The sequence below is a fragment of the Xiphophorus maculatus genome, chromosome 6 (assembly GCF_002775205.1).
Source record: "Xiphophorus maculatus strain JP 163 A chromosome 6, X_maculatus-5.0-male, whole genome shotgun sequence".
Classification (NCBI taxonomy): Eukaryota; Metazoa; Chordata; class Actinopteri; order Cyprinodontiformes; family Poeciliidae; genus Xiphophorus; species Xiphophorus maculatus.
Genome location: NC_036448.1, coordinates 16262756 through 16288843, shown reverse-complemented (window position 1 = coordinate 16288843; position 26088 = coordinate 16262756). Strand labels below are relative to the sequence as shown.

At 36.2% G+C, this 26088-nt stretch overlaps 1 protein-coding gene across 2 annotated transcripts in view; it reads left to right on the top strand.

The window, feature by feature from the left end:
- Positions 1 to 23895, top strand: part of LOC102227141 (adenylate cyclase type 1-like) — a 46959-nt gene extending 23064 nt beyond the window's left edge. The window contains exons 5-20 of one of the 2 annotated variants that reach the window (XM_005796035.2): positions 11473 to 11600; positions 12649 to 12807; positions 13233 to 13374; positions 14330 to 14485; positions 15295 to 15492; positions 16072 to 16169; positions 16281 to 16365; positions 16825 to 16914; positions 17230 to 17492; positions 18738 to 18864; positions 19292 to 19408; positions 19545 to 19691; positions 19783 to 19881; positions 20603 to 20717; positions 20795 to 20919; positions 21226 to 23895. In XM_005796035.2, coding sequence (XP_005796092.1) covers positions 11473 to 11600; positions 12649 to 12807; positions 13233 to 13374; positions 14330 to 14485; positions 15295 to 15492; positions 16072 to 16169; positions 16281 to 16365; positions 16825 to 16914; positions 17230 to 17492; positions 18738 to 18864; positions 19292 to 19408; positions 19545 to 19691; positions 19783 to 19881; positions 20603 to 20717; positions 20795 to 20919; positions 21226 to 21642 — 2466 coding nt within the window. In that variant the 3' untranslated portion in view covers positions 21643 to 23895. Of the gene's footprint in view, positions 1 to 11472; positions 11601 to 12648; positions 12808 to 13232; positions 13375 to 14329; positions 14486 to 15294; positions 15493 to 16071; positions 16170 to 16280; positions 16366 to 16824; positions 16915 to 17229; positions 17493 to 18737; positions 18865 to 19291; positions 19454 to 19544; positions 19692 to 19782; positions 19882 to 20602; positions 20718 to 20794; positions 20920 to 21225 lie in introns of both variants that reach the window. The other variant, XM_014472862.2, reaches the window with a different exon arrangement.
- The last annotated feature ends 2193 nt before the right edge of the window (positions 23896 to 26088 follow it).

Here is a 26088-nt window from a genome sequence, read left to right as displayed (position 1 = left end):
CATAATTAGATTTGCTGATTTTTGAAATGTGGATTTGGCTGAGGCAGCATCCATGTGATTCTATAACCTGCAGTTCACATGGCCTTGTCAAATCCATTAATCTGCAGGATTGCAGTGAACCTTTTTTTTTGCTTTTACAGAAGGGTTTTCTTTGGCCCTGTTAAGAGCTTCTATTTTTGACTTGCTTGTTTATAGGTACAAATTTAGGACTAGCTAAAAAAAGACAGGAGTTTTGTTGTCAGTTGTTACTGTCATTATTTTTGTAATAAATTGTGAATAAGTTGTTTCAGGGTTGTAGCTATTTGCTGTCTCTTTGGGGTCCTTAAAAACAATTTGATTTACCTTTATTTTGGTTTCTTCCTGCTGCAGTTTATTAGCTTTAGAGTAAATGTTTTACACTTTCATTTTTAAAACTAAAGCAAGGCAGTTGCATCTTTAGATTTAGATTTCCAAGCTGTTTTGATACTACTAGTTGCACAGTTGAATAGATGACTGTGTCCAGTACTTGGCAGCTAGCTTAAAGCGTTATAGTGCCCTGAAAGGCTTGTCCCCAGCTATTAAACTTGCCCTGACCCAAAGCCACAGTCATTCTTATCCACTTTGGCAGGAAGTGGCAATGCCAGTGACTCATAGCCGTGGTCACTTTGGGCACGCAAACTCTCTTTCGTCCCATACGAAGAGCAGGCGATGCCACATGGCCACTGGGCATCATCTCATGGTACTATTCCAGCACCATCCCCACACCACCTGTCCACTCTTTGGACTTGTCAAGCTGCATGGGAAGCGGGCCAGGAACACAGTGTTCTCCTGTAGTGCTGGTGATGTAGCAGACCAAGTCTGCTCTTCTCCTCTCTCTCTAAATTTTTTAACATGAATGAATCTAAGCTAGGCATTATCTGAATGCTTGCCCTGAGTCCAACCTCAGCATCACTCCACCTGTAAACAACGATGGTCAATAAATTTCTTACTTTTTTTTCCCAAAATTGACACAATCTCCACATCAAAGCTTGATAAATATTTTTTGTGATTCAGAAAGACTTAACACAACTCATCCACCTTTTTTTTAAATCTTCCTGGCACAGGGAGAAGATACAAACATTGCTGTCTTAACAAATAATTGTATTTTCTTCCAAACTCACATCACATGTTAGAAAGGTGACACACAAAGGTTCATTAGCTTGCATTTAGACACGTTTTCCTGCCACCAGAGTGTACAGGTTCATTTACTGACACCTCTTCAGGCTCTGATGTTGTCTCTGCCAGCTCTAAACTAATTAGGACTGAATGCACCACGCGTAAATTTCTCTTTCAATCCAAGAAACATTTCCATGTTTCTCACCTGTTTTAAGAAGCTTTTTGGTGCCAAAGTGCTTGTGAGTTTCAAAGTGGGATTTGACTGCCCTTCTCTAACAAGTAAATATACTTTGATCTAAATCTCTGCCACGATCTCAAGTGTTTTGCAGCCTCTAACAGTTATTCTTTTAGGATTGCCATGTATTTTCTGTCACCCATATTCCCATCCATTCTGACTAGTTTCCCCTGTCACAGTTAAAGAGAAGTACCCCCCATCACCGTCACCTCCATGTTTACATTAGATGTTCAGTTTTAGTTGTCTGCCCAACATTGCATATTACATGTTGGCCAAAAAGTTTAATCTAATCAAATAATCTTCTCCCTCTATTATTGAGTTCCCAACATGGCTTGTGGTACTGAGACGCCTCTTATAACTTCCTTTCTATTGTGGGTTTGGATTTTGCTGCTTTTACATGAAGGCCAAATTTATGGAGTGCATAACAAATAGTTTAAAAACAGATTCTCCCACCTGAGCTTTGTATCTCTACAGCTCCCTGAGAGTTACCATGGTCTTCATACATGCTTCTCTAATCATGTTTCTCCTTGCCTGACTCATCATCTTATTTTGGTTTAGATTAGTCGTGTTGCACCATATTTTTGGTTGATGGATTGACTATTGCTCTGTGCTTGCACAACTGTTTTAAAACTTAATGCTTTAAGCTCACCTGCAACTTTTCTCATGACCTCTCTTGTACGATGCTATTTAGTTTCCATAACTGACCCTCTCAAAGGCATGTTCTGTGTTAGTGACAAAGTTTAAATGAGAAGATGCTCATTGGTACAGATACAGTCCAGACTCTGTTCAGTGATATGCAACCTACTTGTTTATGTCTGGTTACCACATTTCTATAAAGAAAAGCTCATCTCAGTGTGGCAGTGCAGATGTTTACACCAGAGCTCTTATACTGTTTTGTGCTCTTGTTGCTACTCAGCAAAACCTGTTACTTTGATCTCCTCACACTTGACTTTTGCGTCCTCTTGCATAAATACTTTTGAACTCAATTAGGCATATGTTGTTGTTTTTACTGAAATCACTACAAAACCAAGGAGTAGGAAGACATAAGAGGAAATACTTGGACTGATAACTAATTACACTGATATAGTGTAACAAGCAAGCCAAACTCAGAAACAGCTGTGTTTCTGTGTTTGAAACACATTTTTAAGCACAATGCTTAAAAATGCATATGCATCTACAATGCACCTCAAAATTGCAGCTAGTAGCAGCCTACCTTTGGAGCAAGTGGTCTTAAAGTACATTATGTGGTTATATTTTATTTGAATGCTACAAACCCCAACTCCAACAGTTTTAACAAGAATGACCACATCTAAATTTTTCTTAGTTTTTGGGATATGTTGAATTATACCATAATGTTACTTAATCTCATACTTCACTGTGCAGTTGCTTTGTCAGAACTGATTCCTGCAAAATGTTTGACTTTTCAGACATTGCTTTACTTTCTGATCAAGGCAGAAGATCCTCAAGCTTGTTCACTTTTTTAAAAGCTTGCAAAAGTAACTAACTCTCTAACTGTAAAACTTACTGTAATATATATGCTTTTTATCCCAACGTATCATTTTCAGGCAAATGACAATAAATTTGAAAAATTAATTTATTTTCTGACTTGAATTCAGAAAGTGAAACCCGACATGCACGTAGTTTGCAAAAGGGTGACATTTTTCTATTAAATATCTTTTTTAAATGGTCTTATGCAATATTCTTGTGAAACTGAGTTTTGACTTTTGATTAACTGTAGGCCATGATCATGAAAATTAAGAATAACAATGCTTGAACTACATCTCTCTGTGTTCAATGAACCCATATGATGTAAATGTTTCACATTGTATGTTGAATTAATGAATACTGTATATTAACTGTTCAATGATATTCTGATTATTAAGAGGAACATTACATGGAGGAGCATTACACAAGAGAAACCCAGTTTATATGCACAACAGAACTTAATATTTCATAGGATGTGCTTCATTCATTCATATTTGGGTTCAGCTGCAGAATGTTTTGAGATACTCCAGCCTTTTGTACATATCAAGACAAGCAAAGCTGTGACTGCTGTAGTACCATAAAACAACAAAAAACTTTTGTTGGACATTTCTGAAGTGATCATTTATGTAGAAATTCACTCTTTTAATCATATGTTGATGTGATTTATTTTTATTTTAAAGACATAAATGTAATTTTTTTCACACCAGTTGTTTTTTATGGAATCCCCTTGTCCCCCTTCTCTCTATAAACACTTTGAGCTGGTTGTGTTTCAAACAGTCTGTCCAGTGCGCTATGTAACATTAATAGATCTCTACTAGATGAGCCTTGGTGTGTTCGTGCACACAGTATACCATTGCTATTTCCCTGGCGGAGTTTCACAAAGCTTTTTATTCTTGTCCCTCTTTTCTCTCCTCTTGCAACACCTCCCTGCATCACAGCTTTCAGACTCCTCCGCTCCTTGTTTCTCAGCTTTTTGATTGACATGCAGCAGCCTACTTCCTTCAACTGTGTCTTTTAAGCCCTGTGGTTCTCTGCACTCTCTTTGCTTTTCATGTTTCCATTTTTAGAATGGCTCAATGATGGATTTATCTACTGTCTCTCACTTTCTTCGCAAGTGAGAGATTTGTTTTAGTTCCTTCATATATGACTGTGAAAGCTGACAGAATATTTCCCAATAAGCATGCTGCACTTTAGATACTTCAGCAGGACCTAATGTAAAATCTGGGTTTACTTCAAATATAAAAGCTTTGAAGAAAAAGCTTTCTCTCTTACTTTAACAAAACATTGATTGTATGTATAATCATTTGAAAGAATTATTTGATCAGGACAAAAAAACATGTTTTGGTAATGATTTCATTAGTTAAAAACAACATAGAGGCAAGTATCTTTATATGAAAACATCCTAAGTCTGCTAAGATAATGGAGCAAATACACAGGCAAAACTTTATACACCATTTTCATAAATAGACACATAACCCTTGTACTAACATTCTGACCTGAAAACAGAGTAAATATTTTCTGTAACCCTTTGGTATTTCAAATAAACCTGTAAAAGGTAAAGTTTAGTCTAAGTGACAGGGGAGGGAGGAACTTGTGTATCTCAATATCTGGTTTTAGCTGTAGTTTCGTTGCCCTTAATTTAAGGACATGAAGTATTCACTGTCCACATGGTGACAGCTGCCTTCCAGAAAACAAAACCTGGGCTTATACACAGCCAAATAATTCTGTCTTGTTTGCCTCATGAGCAGATGCAAGGATCATTCACCAATCCTGCTGTTTCCCCTCAGACGTCTGTGTATTTAAAACTGTAGTCTGAAGCAAAACCCAAAACATTTAAGCCAGCTTGGATCCTTGACAGCAGAATAAGTAGGATAAATGCCTCTAAGAAAAAGCACCATGACAATGGTTTGTGTTGCAGTAATTGTAGCGTAAGGCACCCTGAGCTAACATCGTTTGTCACACAAAGCAAATTTAGCCCAATATAACCTGAACCAGCTTTTCCACAGACACACTAATGTAACATTCTCAGGTAGCATACCATTTAATTGTTTTCACAAATTAATTTGTGTAATGAGCTTACAATTAAAGAGAAATGCTTGACACCACTGAGAATTAACCTTTTCTTCATTTCTGCCAAAAGAAGGAGTATTGTGTTGGAGACATTTTCCATTTAATAAATTCAAAACTACAGAAAAATGAATAAAATTGATATATTTTTGTATTCAATTTTTATTTTTTTTTTAAATATGAAAGAGGATTAGAGCCACTGACTTTTGGTCAAAATTCAGATTTTGTTTCTATATATGTGAAAATCCAATTAAAAGAACCAATCATTCTCAAGTGACAAAAGGATCATTTAACAGTTTCAATCAAGGTTTTTCCTCAACCTTCCTAAATAGGAAGCAGGCTGTGCCAGCGTCTCATTTAATGTATGGAATATGTGGAGTCCAAACTTGGACTTTTGTTTGGAAGCACATCATAAAATACAAATATCTATTTGTCAAAGGTTGTATATTTTACGAAGAAAGAAACTGTTCAATTAAATTTTTCCTCGGACATATAGACAAAGCGAACCGTATTCAAACTCCTTGAATGTGTTCAGCAATAAAGTTCAATGTATCATTTGTATTTTATGTGATGGAACAACACAAAGCAGCCATTAGTTGTGAAGTGGGAGGAAAGGTATACATACTTTGTGCATACATACTTTTATGTGGCTTGTGGAAAACCGAAAACTAGAACTCTTGCTACTTCTCCAGACAATTTTTTGTATAGCGCACAAGTAATAGTTCTTCTTTCAAGAGATTCTCTCACCTGAACTTTACAGCCGCTACAGTTCCCATCAGCCTCTTGTAATTCAACCGATGACACAACCTGTAATTTTGGTCATTTAGCATTATATGTTTCAGTCTATTTCTGTGTTTTGTATGTTTCAGTTTGCTAGTTTTAGTTTCTTCCTTCACTACCTCAGCTTTCTCTCTTCCTCATATGTGTTTCATCGCCTATATACCATTCATCAAATTCTTCAGTAGTTCATAAATATTCCTTTGTTCACTTACATCATTATCAGATGCCATTTTTCTCCAGGCTGCTGTTAGCATGAATTGCCATATATTGATTGATTTTGTGCCATACTCTTTACATTTTCAACTGATAGATTAAACTCATTGATTGATTGTTTTGTACACTGTTCTAAACTTATTCACAACTTTATCCCCAACATGCCCGCTGTGTTCCTTGGTCTTCATGATGCTGTTTGTTCATAAATCACAATTGTTTCTCATTGTAACATGAAGAAAGTGGAAAAGTTAAAGAGGTGTGACCATTCAGTATATTATTAAGTAAAGAATGATAACATATTAATAGTAATTAATAATTTTAAATATAAAATATTTTTGTTAAAATTATTCAGGTATAAAATCTTTAAAAATATATATTTATATTTCTTGAAAATTAGGATGAATTTGGTATTTAGTTTGAGAACAGTTCAGGAAAATAAAACAATACTCAAAGCAGGTTAAAAAAACCCATCTTACTGACAACTGGACTGACTTACAATGAGTGAGAAAAGCTGTTGGATGAAAAAAGATTGGATGGATCAAAAAGAAAACTAAAATGAATGAACAAAGGTGGACCTACTGTTAAGATGCAAAGTCATACTTAACCCAGGGAAAGGAACACATCTTTCTTTCAAAACAGAAACTGGTTCCTTGAAGCACAGATCCTCACTAAACATTATCAGAGGAAAGAGCTGATGTAACAGAGATGCAAGGTCTGTCCTGTCATGATTTCTTTGAAACAAATGCTTTTGAAAGCATCACAAACATATATCTAATCATATGTTTAGACATATGTTACAGAACCATTTTTTTTTTCTTTTTCTGGGATTAAATCAAGCTGAATGTATTCTGTTTTGGGTCATTTGGGATTACCTTTGTGAATTGATACACTTGTTTCACTGTGCAAAATGACATTCAGTCAGCATCTTTACAAGATCTTTAGCTTTTTTCTGCATGTCAATAAGCACATTTTGAACTAAAACACACTTGAATGACAGACATGGAACCCATTTACATATTGAACAGTATAATGGATGAATATTATTGTGTTTTCTTTCATTCCTTCTTTTTTCTTTTCTTACTTTTTAAACACAGCGTTTTAGCATCTTTGGTCTTATGGCAAATGTGCCGAAGCACAACTGAGACTTACGGAAGCCCTCCATTTTCTTCCTGATGTCTTTCCTGATTTCTGTTTCTTATTCCCATGATGTCGAACAAGAAAACAGTGAGTCTGAGGTGTTGTCTTAAAGCATGTCCAAAGCTGTGACTTAACTCAGATGTTGTGAATTAACCTCTTACAACTTAAAAAGCCATTACATTATCTGGACATTCCTAAGCTGTTTTTTAAGACAAAGAAATCTTAGTGAACACAAACTAATGATCTTAAAGAAGGATATAGAAATTATCTAAAATATCCCTTCTCTCTTGTTATCCTGACATTTGGGTTATTTTGGAAATACCCACTGACCTAAAATAGAAAACATTTGGTCTGATTGGATTTCTGACAGTAAGAACAAAGACTGTCTTTTTACACTGTGTATGTATAGTTCTGGTTTTATTTATTCATAAAGTAAATAAAAAGAAAGCAAAAATATTCCCTTCCCTTATCCTTTAATCTTTTTCTATTGCTCAAATGATTTGCAATCTTAATCTGCTGTTGAATTATATTTTTGTACAGCATCCCAATTCATTTGCAAAACAACCTTTTCTTCCAAACTGAGTTATTGTTGGCAAATTCATACAAAACTGTTCAGTATCTTATTGTCCACGAATATATTACCAACTTCTCAAAAATATATCACCATTTTCTATATGTCAGTCCAAGAAAACAATGTTTTTTTCACTTCTTTTTTTATGAATCATATCAGCTGTCCAAAAAGCCAATGCCATCCTTAGAAATGAAGCAGTTTTGAAACACTAAGCATTTGTTATTTGCCATATCTGTTAATACATCAAGGTTTCCTTCACATATCTCACCCACTCGCTCCGACCCGCTAGAGTGGAGTGAGAGAAGGAAGTGTTGATAGATTTTTCATTTGCTATAAAATAGCTGGTGAAAACCAGTGAAGAGCAATTTTTACTGGAGATGGAGGAAGATTATAAGAAAATGTCTCTGTCTTCTGTTACAAACCCTTTTGCTAATATTCTACATCCCTAACTTTCATTATTGCAAAAAGAAAACCTTTTTCTGAATTATTAAATAATGTTAACATGAAACACAAGAAAGAAGAAGCCAGTTTAAGTTAAAAAATGCAAGTTGTCAAATTGCATGAAAAAATAAGAAATGTAATTATTTATTTGAAATAGCAGTGTATCTTACTGTTATTAAACACTGCATACATTTGCAGACCGATAGCAAGCATTTCTTCCAAGTTGCTGCAGAGGAAGCCCTTACCTTCAGCACTATCAGCACAGCAGTCATCTGTGCTGCTGTATCAAAAGCAAAGCACAATGTGTTCCACTCTCCCCTTTGGGAACTTAGAGGAAATGAACTGCTACCCTCAGCTGGCTCATATTTTTCTTCATTATCATTTATTGAATGTTCCTCCTCCCTGCATTAATGCCTTGGTATTTGCCTTGTTTGTCCCTTTCTATTTTTATGTGTGCACAAGACATGGGCCAGTATGAGATTCGATAACCTTGGATGATAACCTTAAGTATTTATCGCTGATTCACAGCGTTTTCGTATCACTAGGAAAACAAAAATGTGCAACACTACCAAATTTCTGTTATCTACAATAGGAAAAAAACAGTTATTCCCAGTATTGCTATGGCTGTAACAGCAATGTTTATTATGGCAGCACCAATTTATTAAAGATAATTCTAACAAAATGGCGATACAGGATACTTTTTAGATTTTACTTTTCAAATGAAACTGTGAATAAGGGTTACACTCTAAAGCTTTTTTTCTATCTACTTATGTCTATGACCACCCAGACTGCTCACAGTGCTGCAGTCACATGATGGTGGTAATCCTGCTTGAGTCTGAATCAGCTTCTAAAGCCTCACACAGCAGATTAGCAAAAGGAAAAGTACAGTGTAGGAGACTCTTTAAGTACAAGGGCTTTCCCTGCTTCCTGTAGCGTCGCCATGCCTCACCAACACACCATCTGTTTCTGCACAACCCCAACCCCAAGTTACCCCAAGGGGAGAAAGCCTGCTCTCTAATAACAACAAAAAAACAAGCATACTTGAAATATGTTGTTAAAGAGAGAAAGATTTCAAAAGAAAAAATGTTAATTAGAATTATTTAGTTGTTAAGTAGCTAAAATCTTGCAGTTGGTTCAATAAGAATAGATAAGCGACCATATGTCAGAAGCTATTTTAAAATAAAGCACTGTACATAAAGGGAGCAATAATAATAATAATCTTGATTTTAATAATAATAACTTTTATGAAACACTTTCAAACAAAGCCCTGATTATTTAAAAAGAGGTAAAGGACAAGTTAAAAACATAAGAAAACAAATACAACAAAGAAATTGTATGCTCTGTAGATTTATGTGGTCTCAAACTGCTGTGATACTAAAATTTTAACAAAAGTTGAGATGGAAATTGAATTTAAGCTTTTAGCTTCTCCAGAGCCACACAAGCTCACAGCCTGTTTCAGTAGCTCTCAGCTATTCCTGAGTTTTTCTTATGTTTTTAGTCTGTTTTTACAGTTGTTATGTTGTTCTGTGATCCCTACTCTTTTGTTCACATTGGAGCAGAATTTCCTCTGGACTGCTTTGTTATTTTTCTTTTTTATGCCGTTTTGTTTGGACACAATGGCCAAGCGCCTGTTGTTTACACCAGAGATCAGCTGCTACCTCTGGATAGCTTCGCTCCATTGCCTCTCTCTGTGCAATCAGATATTACCCGCTTTTCCACATTAACAGACACACCCACAAAGTTCTGACCAAATACAATCATTTCACATGCAGAATGTGGCAAAAAACTTCACCAGATGGGTTGTGACAGGAAGGGATGGCCAACACGAGGATGAGAACAAGATGGATGATGTTATCATCTACCAAAGACTCATCTTGAAAGATGAGTCTTTGTATGTCTTCAGCTAATTTGGAACGTCATTCTTTGCAAGAACTTCATTTGAATTTAGCATTAATTATTTGTCTCACAACATGGGCAGCCAGAGAGTTTTCCGTGATGTACATTCAGGTTTTGTAGGTTAGTGTCTAAGAATAAACGCTTCCTCCTTTTCACAGCAGGTAAATCTTCCGAGACATGGAACAACCTCTAACTCTTCAGCTCTACTGAAACTCTCATGGTTTCCGTGATAAAAATAGTGTCCATCCTGTCTCGTATCCACCAGTGTGCATAATTATGAGTCTTTGTGCTCTACACATGCATGGGCAGCAATCCCATTACCTTAATGGAAACAATGAAGGGTTATGAGGAGGCGCCCACGGTAACCTGGTCTCCCTGGTAAAATGAATGTCTGTTGTTAATATCCTCTAATGAAAGGCTATATTTGTAAGCCATCTTTCCACACTGCTGCTTATTGTTCCAAAGAGTGAGTGACTCACCTTATTTCCTAAAATGAGACAGATCCATCGCATCGTGGGAGCTGTTAGTGCCAGTGCAATTTAAACGTCTAAAAAAATGTTTATTAGGTAATAGATTAGGAAATGGACATGTCAGCCCAAGAGAAGCCACTAAACGACAATGTATATGTAAACTGTAAACTGTGCAGTTAGACCATTTTTAAGTGATGGGGAAGTTCTCTCAAGAGCAGATGCTTTTATACAAAACAAAGCAGAATGCGTTGGTCTAAATTTTTGGGCTAGACAAACTTTGTGTCAGACTTTTTTTTAATGAATAAAATATTTCAAAGTTTGCAGCATTGTTTTCAAGCTGGTTCTGCTTTAAACCTTTACACAACTTTATTCCTGATCTGTTTGAACAAGCAGAATCATGGGCTTCATGATTCTATTTGTTCACTACTGTTCTCTAACATGCCTTTGTTAACCTTCACCAACCATTTGTATTCATATTGAGAATGACAAGAGAAGTCTACATAATAATAAGGCGACTTCTGAAAGAACATGTTTGCAGTGGAATTTATTGTGGAGTAATTTGGTTTTTCAAAAAAATGTTGAAAACCATGTTTCATTTACCCTGTACTTCACAGCTATTCATTATTTTTGCATCGGTCTGTTACAAAATGCATTAATTTTTTTGGTTGGTTTGTGTGACAAAGTAACTGTCAAGCTGTACCTTTCCAAGGTACTGTAAGGTAAGAGGATATTGGCCTGAGACTGATATAGTCAACAAACTTTTCAACAACTTGAAAATATAAAATTTAACATGACATAAAAGCTGTAAAATGTAACATTTTTGTTGTTTGTAACAATGCCAAACATGTAATAGAGTTTAATAGACATGTTTTGAAGGAATTCTTGAACATTTCTTGGTGAACTGAAAAAAATAAAAATAAAAATATAGAACAAAAAAAGAAATGCCTAAAACTAATATGTCTCTAAATCACATACAGATTCATCCTTTTTCGATATCGGATAACAACTTGTCAACTTGTTCAATCTCTCTTTTTGATTAATAGGAGAATCATTGTCGCAGGATTAAGATACTGGGGGATTGTTACTACTGCGTGTCAGGGCTGACTCAACCCAAGACTGACCATGCTCACTGCTGTGTTGAAATGGGTTTGGACATGATTGACACTATAACGTGAGTTTTTCTTAGATAGTGTCTGATTTTATCTGTTTAAGCACTATGAGTGGGAAGAACAATATGACCTATGTTTTATTGTTGAATGCACATTTCAAAATCTGAATTGCTGTTATTCTTGAGGGAAATACTTTTTTAGGGAAAGTGCATACGCAATGTTACTTTTGTCATCAACTAGTTTGGGAGATAGATTATTGCCCAAATGATGGATAAACACTGGGACAAAGTTAAATCTGCTGTATTTACAATCTGCCAGAAACATTTAGACATATTTTTCCTCCAATAGTAACGTAGAAAATTGCCTCAGGTATGTTATGTTTGAGATTTTAATTTGGTTTCTGAGACCAAATAATGACAGTTACTTTCTTTACCCTCTTTGAGTGGTGGTAGTATATTTTTAGAGAAGATTGATCACTATTAGGTTGTGCTCACTTATAGTAAATAAAGATTTTATACATTGCTTTTACATGGTGGTTTGATTGAAGCATGTGCTCATAAAATTTCTTGCGCAAGATGGAGGCTGTATTAATTAAAACTGCAATTGTTGTAGACATACGTAGCTTAAATATTAATATACACATCCTGCAATAATGAGCTAGAAAACTGTCTTGTGGGTCTGTGTATGCATCTTTACGCAAGAACTTACAATATATTTTGGGAAAAAAAGAAAATTATCTTTTTCACGTAGCCTACTTATCAAAGGAATCATCACTTGCCGCCCATTTATTTTTCATCATAAGAGACATCAGATATGATGAATAGACCTATTTTCAAGCTGTCTCATACAGATAAAAGATGATGACAAAAGTGTTATGATTTCAAATAATTACTTATGATATGTTTGTTGAAGTTTTAAATTGTGGAGAAGAGTCCAGCTCTTCTATTTCCATTCTTTTTAAAAAGCAGTTGTGAAACAGTGCAATCCATCATTAAAACTTTATCTTGTACTTTTACTGTATATAGTTCCTATATATACTTTATATTTACAGTACCATATATACTCTTCCATGACATTTTCACCCAAATCATTTTATGCATGGTCCCACAGGTCAGTTGCAGAGGCAACAGAAGTCAACCTTAACATGCGTGTGGGTCTGCACACTGGCCGAGTGCTGTGCGGAGTGCTGGGGCTCAGGAAATGGCAGTATGACGTCTGGTCAAATGATGTGACGCTGGCCAATGTGATGGAAGCTGGAGGACTACCAGGGTTAGTGCAATTATAGATAAAAAATATTGACAAGTGTTTATATGTAGAGGCCTTAAAAGGTTTTTTGTATGAAGAGGAAAATAGTAGCACTCCCGTGCTCCTCTCGATTTTCTTCGTGAGGAGCATGGGCGTAGTTGAGGTGGCTCAGGCATCTGTTGGGCTGCCTCCCGGATGCCTCTTCTGGGCACATCCCACTGGAGGGAGACCCAGAGGAAGACCCAGGACATACCAAAGGGGCAATGTTGATGGATGAGGAGAGGGAACTCTTGGTCTCTCAGCGTAGGCTGCTGCCCCCACTACCCAACCCCAGATTAAGCACAAGATAATGAATTGATAGATGGATAGATTTTAATAATTTCTCTCTGCTGTTGAGTTTTTTTCAGATTTGCCTCATTTATGTTAAACTTGCCTTGTTTGCATTGCAGAAAAGTTCACATCACCAGATCAACACTTGAGTGCCTAAATGGAGACTATGAGGTAGAACCTGGAAATGGCCATGAAAGGAACGCCTTTCTCCAGAAGCATGAAATAGAAACTTTCTTTATTGTGCCATCTCACCGACGGAAGGTATTTTCTATTTGGAATGACTGATTAATATTATACAATGCATCTTTTGTTTTACTATGACCTATTATTGAGACCCTGTTTTTAGTTACAAACATTTTGAACCTCCAATACAGCTTAGAAAAGCATGTACATTATGTCAGGGCACAGTGGAACTGTAGCTCTCATTATTATTGTGCCAAGATCTACAAACTAATGTACTCTTCAACTTGAGCTAGGATTTTCTCAGTACACGTGTTAGTTTTGATTCATGTAAAGCATTTTGCTAGATTATAAAGAAAAGAAACACAGCCAGTGGAATCCATCATCTCAAATTTGCACACTTGGACAAAGTTAAAGAGAAATACACATAACTCCAGCAGATGTGCCACAAGCAGGGAATTTCAATTCTCTGTTCAACTCTCCCCTTTTTTCGGCTTGAATGTATCATTCGACTTTCTTCATTATTTCTGTCAGCCAATTTTGCTTTTGAAAGATAAGGCTTGCATGCAGGTTCACAGTTTCATATCCCAGTATTTTTTCCTCTCTTTGCAATATAAGATACTTTACTAATCTGATTAATGTGGCTAATGGCTTAGCTTCATAAAGTAATGGCTCAGGCAAAGATATGCTCAAACTGTGGTGTTCGATAGACTGCCACTACTGCAGGGACGGATCTCAAACAAAGCATATAAATGATGTTGCAAATCCCACTAGCTCTTCCTCAAACCCATTAATGTACACTTAATCTTTTTCACATTTTCTAAAACAGGTTTGAGGTCAGTTGTCCTAAAATTAAAAAAGAGGTCCTATGGGATTAGACTGCCTCCGTTTAACCACTTCTAAGCTCTGTGATAAAGATTGCATGTGTGTCTGTATGCTCTGTGGTTGTCTATGAGTTCTAGTCATAGACTTGCACATAGTCAAGATTTTACTGCAGGGTTTTGTGACTTAATCCTTGTGCTCATTCTGGTGACAGATATTTCCAGGATTGATTCTTTCGGATATAAAGCCTGCCAAAAAGATGAAGTTCAAAACCGTTTGCTACTTACTGGTGCAACTCATGCACTGCAGGAAGATGTTCAAGGCTGAGATTCCATTCTCCAATGTCATGAACTGTGAGGATGGCGATAAGGTAATAAAACTGCTTTGGGTTGACTTATTGGTGAATTCTTCACAATATATGTATATTTTTTATTTTGTTGTTCTAGATCAATAATTCTCTCAATAAAATTTAGATATATAAGTATATGTTTAATGAAACTTGTTAATTATTTTATGTCATAAGTATTTAATTTCTGTCAGTTGTAGTCTGAAAATTGCTAAAAAGAAACACTATGATTGTATAAAATATAGCAGGAAAGTTTAGATGTGATGCATTTAAAAAGAATTAGCCATTTAACTTGCTGACCACCTCATTCCTACACTTCATTGCTAGATCTGGTCTGGCATTTTTACACATAAACAAGAGACAGCAGCCTCACTTCTGTCAGTCTGCCACAGGGCAGATGTGGCTAAAATGTATGTTACCACCATCAAGGTACTTTTAAATTACCTTTAAAAGTAATTGAAATAAACAACCGATCGGAATAAAAATGTGTCATTTAAACACATTTAAAGCATACGTATTTAGATCCTGACAAACCTGCTGTAGCACAACAGACACATTAGTCTTTGACTTAGGTTCAATGCCCAGACATAAAATTTTCTGGCTGATGAAGACACATAGACACAATGTGATGCTTTTAATGATAAACTTAAGTATCAATGTTCTCATTTGAAAGCATAATCAGCTGCTCTTATTCACTCTTGACTCTTATTTATCTTTGTTTTTAATATGATAATAATGAAGAACTGGGTAGAATAAACAGTGCAGCAGTGTATTTGTTAAGTGATTTTTTTTATTTTATTATTATTATTTTTCTTTTTTTTTGCTTCATTCAGCGGAGGGCCATGCGAACAGCTCCACAAAAACTGAGGAACCGCTCCAATGCTAACCAGGCTAACTTGATCCAGAGCAGTCCTAGAACCAGGGTCAACCGCTACATTGGCCGGCTGATTGAGGCCCGCCAAACGGAGTCCGACACAGCAGACCTCAACTTCCTCACACTCATGTATAAGTGCTCTGAGCGGGAGCAGAGGGTGAGGCATTCAACATGCTACCTAGATTGAGAATTAGTAGAGCCTAGAGCCTCTGTTTATGTCTTGATATCTTGTTTCCAGTAAAGATCTTTTTTTTTGTCATAATCAAAAGCGGACTTTAGTTCTCCAGGGAATCTGAAAGTTCTGAAAACATCTTTTTCTTCGGGCTACTTAAATTTTAGTTATTCTCATATTTCTAAGAGAAAACATTTTGATAGTATGAAAAAAATACATGTAAAGTAATTGAAAAAAAACAAACTTTAATGTTTAGACACACTTCAGCTCCCTTTAAGTAAAAATGTCTTCTGGTTACTTTAGTAGAATCTATTAACAGGTGGATTTACTATATAAAAAATGAAGATTAAACTATTTCATGGGGAAATAATTATGTATTTTTACCCTAATAAGTTGTGTCCTAAAAAGCTTTTACCTGAAATTAAATGAATGAATTTAATTAAACAAAAACATTAATTCAAAAATACTTTGTAAATCATTAACAGCATTTATTCCTATGTCACAGAAATGTTTTTTTTTTCCCCTAACTTCAATCATTTAATCCTGTCCGGTCTTTTACATTAGTACCACCAGGTTCCTGATGAGTACTTCACCAGCGCAGTGGTTCTCTCTCTGATCCTAGCGGCCTTGTTTGGAATTGTTTATCTTCTCATCATTCCACAGTATGTTCCTCAGATAATATTTGTTCTTCTCATGAAACTTTTGAAATTCTCTAAGCATCATTAACTTATTTTGCTTATTTGTGTTTTTTGCTTGTTTTCTATTGAATTCAGGGGCACAGTTGTACTTGTCCTTCTCGTCTTCTGCATCTGTTTCCTTGTAGCTTGTATTATGTACCTGCATATCACGAGAGTACAGGTAAACACAGATCCTGTTTTAGCTTTTATGTAGGTTGATTACATTTGTTTTGCACACTTCTTTCTAATATACTGATTGTCTTCTGTTATCAGCAATTTGCAAAGCTGTCACGTTAAATATTGTTTATGTATTTACTGTGCTTTGCATATGTGTTTTATTTTATTATATTATTATACCTGTTGATTTTTCATTAAGCATGCTTTTCTAAACTATCTCTAGCTGTGCAAAGCAAATACAGACATGCACTAAACACTTGCAGCTGTAATTGAATCACTCTTGTGCTGTTAATTATTAGTTTAAGTTCTTTTTTTTAATATTTTCTAACTGTTCTATTCTATAATATGCCCTATCATCTTAGTTTTTTTTTTCTTGATGAACATTAATAGCAGTGTATAAAATATAAGCATGCCGGTCTCTGGTGATGATTTAATGTCTTTGTCTTTTTTTTCTTACATTCAGTGTTTTCCGGGGTGCCTGACCATTCAGATTCGAACTGCTCTCTGTCTTCTTATAGTGCTTTTAATTTACGCTGTGGCCCAGGCTTGTGTTGTAAGTCCCAAAAGGAATATTCAAAATGTGACATTAGATTTCAGGTTTTTTCAAGTTTTTTCTTTTATAGGTTTTAGAGAAATATAAGCTTTAGTGTTTCTTTCAAGAAATGCCTTGTTTACTTCAGCAAGACAAGCCACATTTATCTGTTTTCAAAAGTAAAACTGCTTGCATTCTTAGATTTATGTTGCTTTTCATTTGATATTTCTTATGCAAAGTGCAGACAATATTGATAGTATTTGCAGTTTAGAATAATGTTCTCAAGTATAACTCATATATTGTGTATATTTATGCATTCTTTGTCTCTATTCATAGGTGGGTTGTATGCCCTGGATGTGGGGAAGTGCCAATACAAACAGTTCCATTATCATCATAGATGTGGACAGGGGAGCCAACCGCACCATGGCCGAGCTGCCCTGTGATGGGGCCCGCTATGCTTTTCTTTCCTGTGTAGTGGGCACCCTCACATTAGCGCTTTTCCTGCGAGTATCCTGGTTGCCAAAGATGGCGTTGATGCTCCTTTTGGGAGTGCTGTACATCACTGTGCTGGAGCTCAGTGGCTTTCGCAAGACTGCGGGGTAACGTTCAAAGCATGTCATACATTAAACATATACTTATATATAGACAGTATATATACTATATATATGGATTAATTTAAAGCATACCTTGGGACATGTTTGCTATTTCAACTTGGCAATAATGGTTTTAAATGCAAAATCACAACAAGCTTTCCAAGTAATCACTTTATATAGCACTATGTAATGAATGGGTGGACAATATGAATACATGGATTAACTTTTTCTTTAAAAAAAAAAGAAACATCAAATAGGAAAACTAAAAAGCACTTTCTTTTTCCGAAAGGCATATTGACTTTTCTATTATGCTAAGTGCTACATTTTAACACTCCTAAAAGCAATTTCAAGGGGTGTACAACTCTTCTTGCATACTGAGTTAAATTTTAAGCTACTGAATAGTAACTTTTGATAAATGGTAAAAGACTGAAACTTAATTTTTAAATATCTCTGTGGGACATGATGCCTAAGAACTGACAGTAAGATTTAAATTCATAGCCTGCAGTCTTATTAACAAAATGGATAGCATATATTTGTTAGAAAATATTTATTTTAGTCATTAAAAAATTACATCTTGATTTGCAGCAAACCACTGGAGTATTGACCTAAATTTGAGGGGAAAAAAAGATTTACAACAATGCATGTACCTACAGCTTAATGGGAAAATGATGTTGTATGGGTTGTGTGGGTCATTCCATCATCACATTGTTGTAAATGCTAAGTGTTATTCTTTGTTTGCTCAATACAGGAAGTGCACAGATAAACAAGATTTGCAGTTGCATTTACAGTATGTGTGCTGTGATGTACTGTATGTGTGTAGAGGAGTTGTTGCTTGTCCTCAGCCCACACACTCTTTCATTTTCCACCCTTTGAAGCAGCACACATGCTTATTAGTTCCAAATCAGAAGCCTGAAAGGACAATGTGGGTTGGATGATGGGACCACATTAGTTCAGAGTGGAGGGGCTTGGACAGTATTATTGGAGCTTAGGTCTGAAATTTGCTTTGGAAAATTCTGGCTCAAATTTAGAATGAGTTTTCGTTTTGTGCACTTTATATTGTTGATGTGCAGTTACAGCCAAATACTTTATCTGCATGACAATTCATTTTGAGAAATTTTATAAGTAATTCAAATTAATCTTGACTTATGATCTCTCTCTCTCTTAGCGCTGTGGTGGGTCCAGTCAACCCTCCTGTGTTGTTTTCTTTGTGGTCTGGTCTATTGCTAACTTCTGTGTTGGTCTCTTCCACAGTGGGGGGTCTTTCCACATCCGGGGTTATGAGCCCATCCTGTCTCTGTTGCTCTTTGTCAGTGCCCTGGCCCTCCACTCCAGACAACTTGACCTCAAGCTGCGCTTGGACTTCCTTTGGGCTGTACAGGTTTGGAAGAGTGTAGTGATGTGCAAAGTGTAACGGACTGTGCATGTTTTGAGGCATACATTTGTGAAATTTAATCAAAGTTTAAGCACAGTATTTCTGTCATTTCAGATTTATTATATTGGGTAAAATGAGGGGTTCAATGCTTCTGGCAGCAACCGGTTCTTTTATTTTTTTTTGGCAAAAACAAGAGTAAGAACATTTTACTGGCCTTGTTTCACTTGGAATCACTTGCTCTCGTATGTGCACACTGTGTCATTAAAGTTCTAACTATTAAATCTAAAACTTAAACTGTTTTTGACCTTTTAAATAGCTGCTATGTAATTTTGAATTGGGGTTTTTATGAGGAGGCATTTTACTGACCCCATGTGGTAAAAATGTGAAAAAGACTCAGGCATTCTCTGCTGGTTTCTTTTTTGCGTGCTGCCAGGCGGAGGAAGAACGAGATGGGATGGAGAAAGTAAAGCTGGACAACAGGAGGATTCTCTTCAATCTACTGCCTGCCCATGTGGCTCAACACTTCTTAATGTCAAACCCCAGAAACATGGTGAGCCATGCTAATAAACAGGCATGCAGGCAGACTGACCAACAGGTAGATGAAAATAGAGGAAACAAGACAAATAATAAAGACGCAAAGGGACATCTTTTTTTTTTCTTTTACGGGGTTCTGTGTTTTTTATTAGGATCTGTACTATCAGTCCTACGCCCAAGTTGGTGTCCTGTTCGCCTCAATTCCAAACTTTAATGATTTCTACATTGAACTGGATGGTAACAACATGGGAGTGGAGTGCCTGAGGCTGCTAAATGAAATCATTGCTGACTTTGATGAGGTATGTTTCTCATCTTATGATTTACTTGACTTTTTGTTGCTTGAATGTGGTTTTCATTCTAATATTTATTGCTTAACTGTGCATTTTGCAGCTTATGGACAAGGAGTGCTATAAAGATATTGAGAAAATCAAAACTATTGGCAGTACATACATGGCAGCTGTTGGGCTTGTCCCCACCATTGGCACCAAGGTGGCTGTTTATCTATCTTTCTTTGGGATTTTTTTTTTCTGAATGTTTAAGAGTTTGTTTGGGCTTTTAAAAGAAAATGTATGTATTGGAAGTATTAGTTCCCTTACTTGTTTTGGAAGGAGGTCATATTGCAGGAAATTGGTAGAAAAATTATGAAAGACTCACACCTAATCAAGTTTGGGGTAAAATTAACTAACTACACTTCCAGAACAGGTCATTGTTGCTGTTTGAAGCCAGTTTCCCATCTAAACAACATCTATGTTACTACACAAAATCCCATTGGCAAAAGCTGTAGACCCTATTCTTATCTGGGAGGACAATTTCAAGACTTGGATAAGTACAAGGATGTACCAATTTTGATGTTGCACAAATCCAAATGTTTAATCTGCTCTTGGCAAACTCAGGGCAGATTGTCACAGCTGATGCAATACAAATATTAATTTAGCTTAGTAAGTCAGAGGTATTTTGGCTTGGAAACTTACTACATGGGAATATAATATTATGCCTGACAAACATCAACACTTTCAGTTGGAGCTGATATTAATTGTAAAATGAATGAAAAGAAGAGTCTGCCTGATTTTATATTAGCCTTCAATGAGCAAATGGCATCTTTCTACCACAAGTAATGGATTTGTGGATTCTGTTAATAACGTTATACAACCTCACCTTTATATTGGAGACACATTTGTATGCAGAGCCTTACTATTTCTCTATTCTATAGGCCAAAAAATCGGTTTATGACCATTTGAGCACAATCGCAGACTACGCCATAGAAATGTTTGACGTGTTGGATGAAATCAACTACCAATCGTACAATGAATTTGTCCTCAGAGTGGGTAAGTGGACCAGCAAAATGACTCTGAATGTGAATAGGAATACTAAGGCAATTTGCTGTAAATTGATACCTGGACAGGTATCAATGTTGGTCCAGTAGTTGCTGGGGTGATTGGAGCACGACGACCACAGTATGACATCTGGGGTAATACAGTGAACGTGGCCAGTCGGATGGACAGCACCGGTGTACCAGGAAAAATTCAGGTAGATAAAACACTAAATGGTGCATTGTATTTTACTTGTGTAAGTAAAATACAATGCATAACAGATATCAAGCATAAGTTCTATATCAAATGCAAGCTTTGTATTTATCACATATCTCTAAATCATACATTTCTAAATGAAAGTGTAGCTAACTACCAGAGTTATTTTTAGTTAATTTTCTGTAGTTTTGTTTGAAATAGTTTAATAGATCTGAATCAAAATCAAATTTAAGTTGAACATTAATTTCCAACGAGTGTGCATTTTTAAAAAAAAGAAATGGTAAAGTTCAATGCTTTTGTTTTCCAGGTGACCGAGGAGGTATATCGTATGCTGAATAGCAACTATGATTTAGTCTGCCGTGGTAAAGTCAGTGTAAAAGGTAAAGGTGAGATGCTGACATACTTTCTGGAAGGTAAAGTGCAGGGCATTGGCACTGCAACCACTTCATCGGTGATGCGTTCCACCAGCCTGGCACGCCGCATCCATTCCTGTGGCAAGACAAGCGTGCCGACCCATCTGGGCAGCGTCTCCTCCGCTGCCAGCCTGGCTGCTCAAGCCAGCATGGGAGGCAACTTTCAGACGAGCTCTGCCAACATTAGCAACAGCCAAGCAACATGCCTCCCCTCACCCTGTGTGCTAGGTGAAGTGGAAGATGAAGACGATGTAGAGGTGACAGAGATTCAAATCAAGGCTGTGGCAGCCATTGCAGATGTAGCAGTGTAGGAGGAACGACAGGACAGTTTCAAATGCAGCAGGAAGACCTGGAGAAGTCAGGGCTGTCCACGGATTTCTCATACATCCTAGGATCCTGACATAACCCAAGATGTTTTCGGTCAGGATAACGTGCTGAAGTATTATAAAACTGACAATCAAACTTGCTTTCAGAGATTTTCTTAACTGATTGCCTCTATTCAGAGTTGAGATGTGAAGGGAAGAAAGATGCACCGAACTGCTCAACTTTCTATGAACATCGCTATACCAGATGATTAGATTTGTGGTGTTCTCGGGTTCCTGTGCAGGTATATCCAGGTAATGTGTGCAACCTTGTTTTATATGAAGTACATATTCCCATGTACAAGGAATATGTGTATTGATACCCAGAAAAAGACTGATCATGCATTTGCTTTTGCACTGTCTTTCTGATTATGCCAAGGATATATTGCATTATTTACAGACAAAGCAGTTTATTTATATTTTGGTGTATGAAGGCATGCATGTTTATAATTATAAGTGTGTGTATGCATGTGTGTTCAGTTTAAAATTGTAACAAAACAGCACAAAATCCTTTTTGTACTCACCTTTCACCGGATGAAGCTGGCTTTTTATGAAATACGGCAGTTTATCTTAGTGCATGATTTTTTAAAAAATGTCAAGAGCCATAAGTGATAATACTCTGCTCGAGAGGAAAAACCAAAGTAATGATTTTAAGTTTTAGAAATTTCACAGAGATGGGATCTTGCACTTGTTACTTTCAAACATTATTAACCAATTTAAAAAGTGTCTTGTCTTGATATCACCTGGATCCACAGAGTCTAAAGTAAACGTTACGTGTATGAAAACAGCATAAACTGATGGGGGGCTGTTTTCACGGTCGGTATGCACTAAAAGAGCTAGAAGGAGTGAAAAAGGTTAGCTGAATGTTGAATGTGTGCTGCCACAGAAACTAGTTCATGCCAAAATGAGAAGGTTCACTTAAAAAAACACTACACAGAACACCAATAAGCACACATGAACATACAGTGCCTTGAAAATTTATTCATACCACTTGAACATTTCCGCATTTTGTCACATTACAGCCACACACTTTAATGGATTTTAATAAGATTTTATGTGAAAGACCAACTCAAAGTAGAGCATAGTTCTGAAGTGGAGTAAAAAGATAATTTCAGTTTATTTATATAGCATCAATCACAGAAACAATACTAATTTTACGTTGCCACTCTTCTATGAAGGACACGTCTGTGGGGTTCACCACTAAAAGCTGTTCTGTCAACAGTATCTCCCACCTAAGCTGTGGATCTCTCCAGCTCATCAACACTCACCATGGGCGTTCTTGTTGCTTCTGAATAATCTTGCACGTCTTTCAATTCAGATAGCTGACAGAAGCTTGGCTTCTTTTGTTATATTGTACTCTTTCCAATTTTTGGCAGATGGACTGAGAAGTGCATTAGCAGACGTTCAAAGTTTGGAATATTTGTTTATAAAATCTAGCCCTTCTTGAAACTTTTCCACAACTTTATTGCTGGTTTTTCTACTGTGTTTGTTGGTTTCTGCTTGCCCACTAATGCTCACAAACAAACCTCTGATGCTTATCAGTAATGCTCTACTTTGGGATGGTCTAGAAAATCCTAAAAAATGGACATTGATGTTTGTGGTTGTTATATGAGAAAATGTGAAAATCCAAGGGGTACAGCTACTTTAACAAGGCACTGTAGACTAATGGGATAAGGATGGCATTCATCCATACACAAGGGAGCACTTACATGGTAATAAGCACACCACTTCTATAAATGCATGACCTTTAAGTGTTTTAAATCCTTAGTCTGTGTACATTACCTTATTTTCTTGAGGCTGCAGAAACTTTGGTGCCGTGTCTATAGCTGCTAATGTTTTTCTTCAGGCTTATACATTACTGTACAACTGCTTTTCAGTATAATAAAGCTAGAATTTAAGAATAACATTAAGCACATATCTCTCAGATGCAGTTTCATAAATATGAGGCATGTCAGATATCTTTATAGCCTGTATCTTTAAGTGCATAGACATCTTCACTTGATAAGGAAAAGTGTGATTACATCACGTTTCAAGTTTTTTGCCTTACTCAATAAGCTTACAGTGATTGCAACTTGCCTTTTTAGATTTATTCACTTTGATATGCAGATCATAATCTTTTTTTGTAAATAGCCAAAACCTGTAAACTATGTTGTATCTTGTACAGTGTAAAGTTATTGAATATTTTGTAATAAATACAATATTGGTGCATAAAATATGAGAGCGCTTTGTGAATTTTAAGAAATGAAATAACTTCTGTCTGACTGTATAAAATGGAAATGTTATGACCAGCAGTGTAAAGGAGGTCCTTTTTTATTTTTTAAGGAGCAATTTTTAGTGTTACCCAATAGAGTTTCCTTCCTGAAACAACCAAACAACATGCAGTGAACAAACAGCTTTGTGTGTGGATCTTTCCTTGTTAGTCACACTCAGTAGATTTTTATGCTACACATTTTATTCTCTTCACGTAATTGATTTTAAAATAACAGTTTTTGGCTTACGCAGCTGAACGCACGAGACAATAAATGTTTCGTGGGAGCACCTTGGCAAGCTAGGGGCCAGATTAATATCATCACGTCTTAAACTCTGGGCAGCAGCCAAAAATTGTTTTCCCAGCACTGATGCAGAGTTTGTGTAGAGTTCACTCGGTGTAACAGTTAAGTCAACAAACATGTATCTTGTGCAATATTTGACAGAAAGTACAGCATGGTAGTTGTTATTGGTCTGCAGAGGAATTGAACTAATTCTGGTCAGCTGTCAATGACCTGTATACCGCTCTACAGAGGTCTTAGCATGAAACACTAAAAATTACAACAGTTAAAACAAATTATGAATAATTTGGAGAAAACAAAAGGAAGATCAACATATACTAATGTTTTTGACATGCTAAATATAGGATAAATAAGGCACGGCATTTTTTTGTTGTTTTATGAGTGCATTATGATTCAATTTTAAAGACATGAAATAAAAAATCTTCAAGACAAATATAATTTAATTACCATCTTTCAATAAATTACAGATAGATCCAGACCTGGAAGGATAGATAGAACACAACAGGGCTGGGTTAGGTTTTTGACACATACTATGGGTGACTGATACTAATTATTAATATAAATACAACTGGGTGATTTTTTTGTTTGTGTTTTTTTAAATAACCCACAAACTTGGTATTGGGTTGAATCAATTATTTTTAACCTTCCGGCGGTCTTAAGAGATGGGGTCATCTAGACACATCTAGGTTTTTTTACTCTGTGTGTGGTCTGGCGGGGTCGCACTGACCCTGTGCGCGCTTTTATATAGTTTTTTTTGTGTGGTTTCAGAAACTGATGATCTGATGGGATCTGCTTCACCTTTGATATTTTCTGCGCTCCATCTGAGAATTGTGCTAACACTAGGGTTAAATGGTTACAGATCAATTTCTTGTGCCTTCTTTACAGTTGCAAGGCTCTATGAAGATTGTATGCAGATAAAGTTAGTCAGTTTTAATCCGATGTTTCTAAATAAAATCTCTAGCAGCCTTGAAAGTCACCAAGTTACTAAGCAGTCCACTTCAGTGAATTTTAGTCTTTGTATGAATACAAATATGTTGTGGATGAGGTTGAAGCAGTTTAGGGCAGCTTAGGTTATATAATAATTTCCCAAGATTTCCATATCTCGTGAAGGACTGTAAATGGAAAGTGTATGCCTCAACTACAGATTTACTAATACATGTTTTTTGTGACAAGACAAGCTTCAGCCTAGAGATGCGAACCCCCCTTGGTTACTCTGGAAGAGCTGCAGAGGTCCATTGCTCAGCTAGAAGACTCAAAAAATTATTCTGCTTCAAAATAGAAGCTTCTGGTAATAGAACCACAGTGGAAACCCTTGCTGAAACTAAAACAAAAAGAGTGAGGATATGCGATTCAAGGTATGTCAAGCAGAGTGTGTGACATTATATCGAAAGCAAACAATGAAAACTAATTTTATTTGTATAAAACTTGTGACAGTTCTTAAATGAACTTCTGTGAAAGCTGGAAGATTCATATAGTTTTTAGATGGCAGTAACCTGCTTTAGTCGTGGTCTTCATTTGAATAACTATTAGTCTGCCCATCAGGTAAGCTCTTTCTCTAAACTCACAAGTGATGTCTACTGCATGTAAAATACTGAGTGACTGCTTATAACAGCTCTGCAGAATGCTACAACAGAAAAGTTAAATTATCCCTCTAAAAGGCTGAGTTAGTCAAGATTTTAGTTTTCTTTAGATACATCACATGGCAGCTATTCAATGCATTTAGGAACGCTAACACAGTGAAGATAACTTTCTAAAGCTCAAATTGATCACCAAAATGTGGAAAAATGGGATTTAGGTGACTTTGAACATTGTAAAGTTACCGGTGCCAGATGGGTTAAGCAGAATA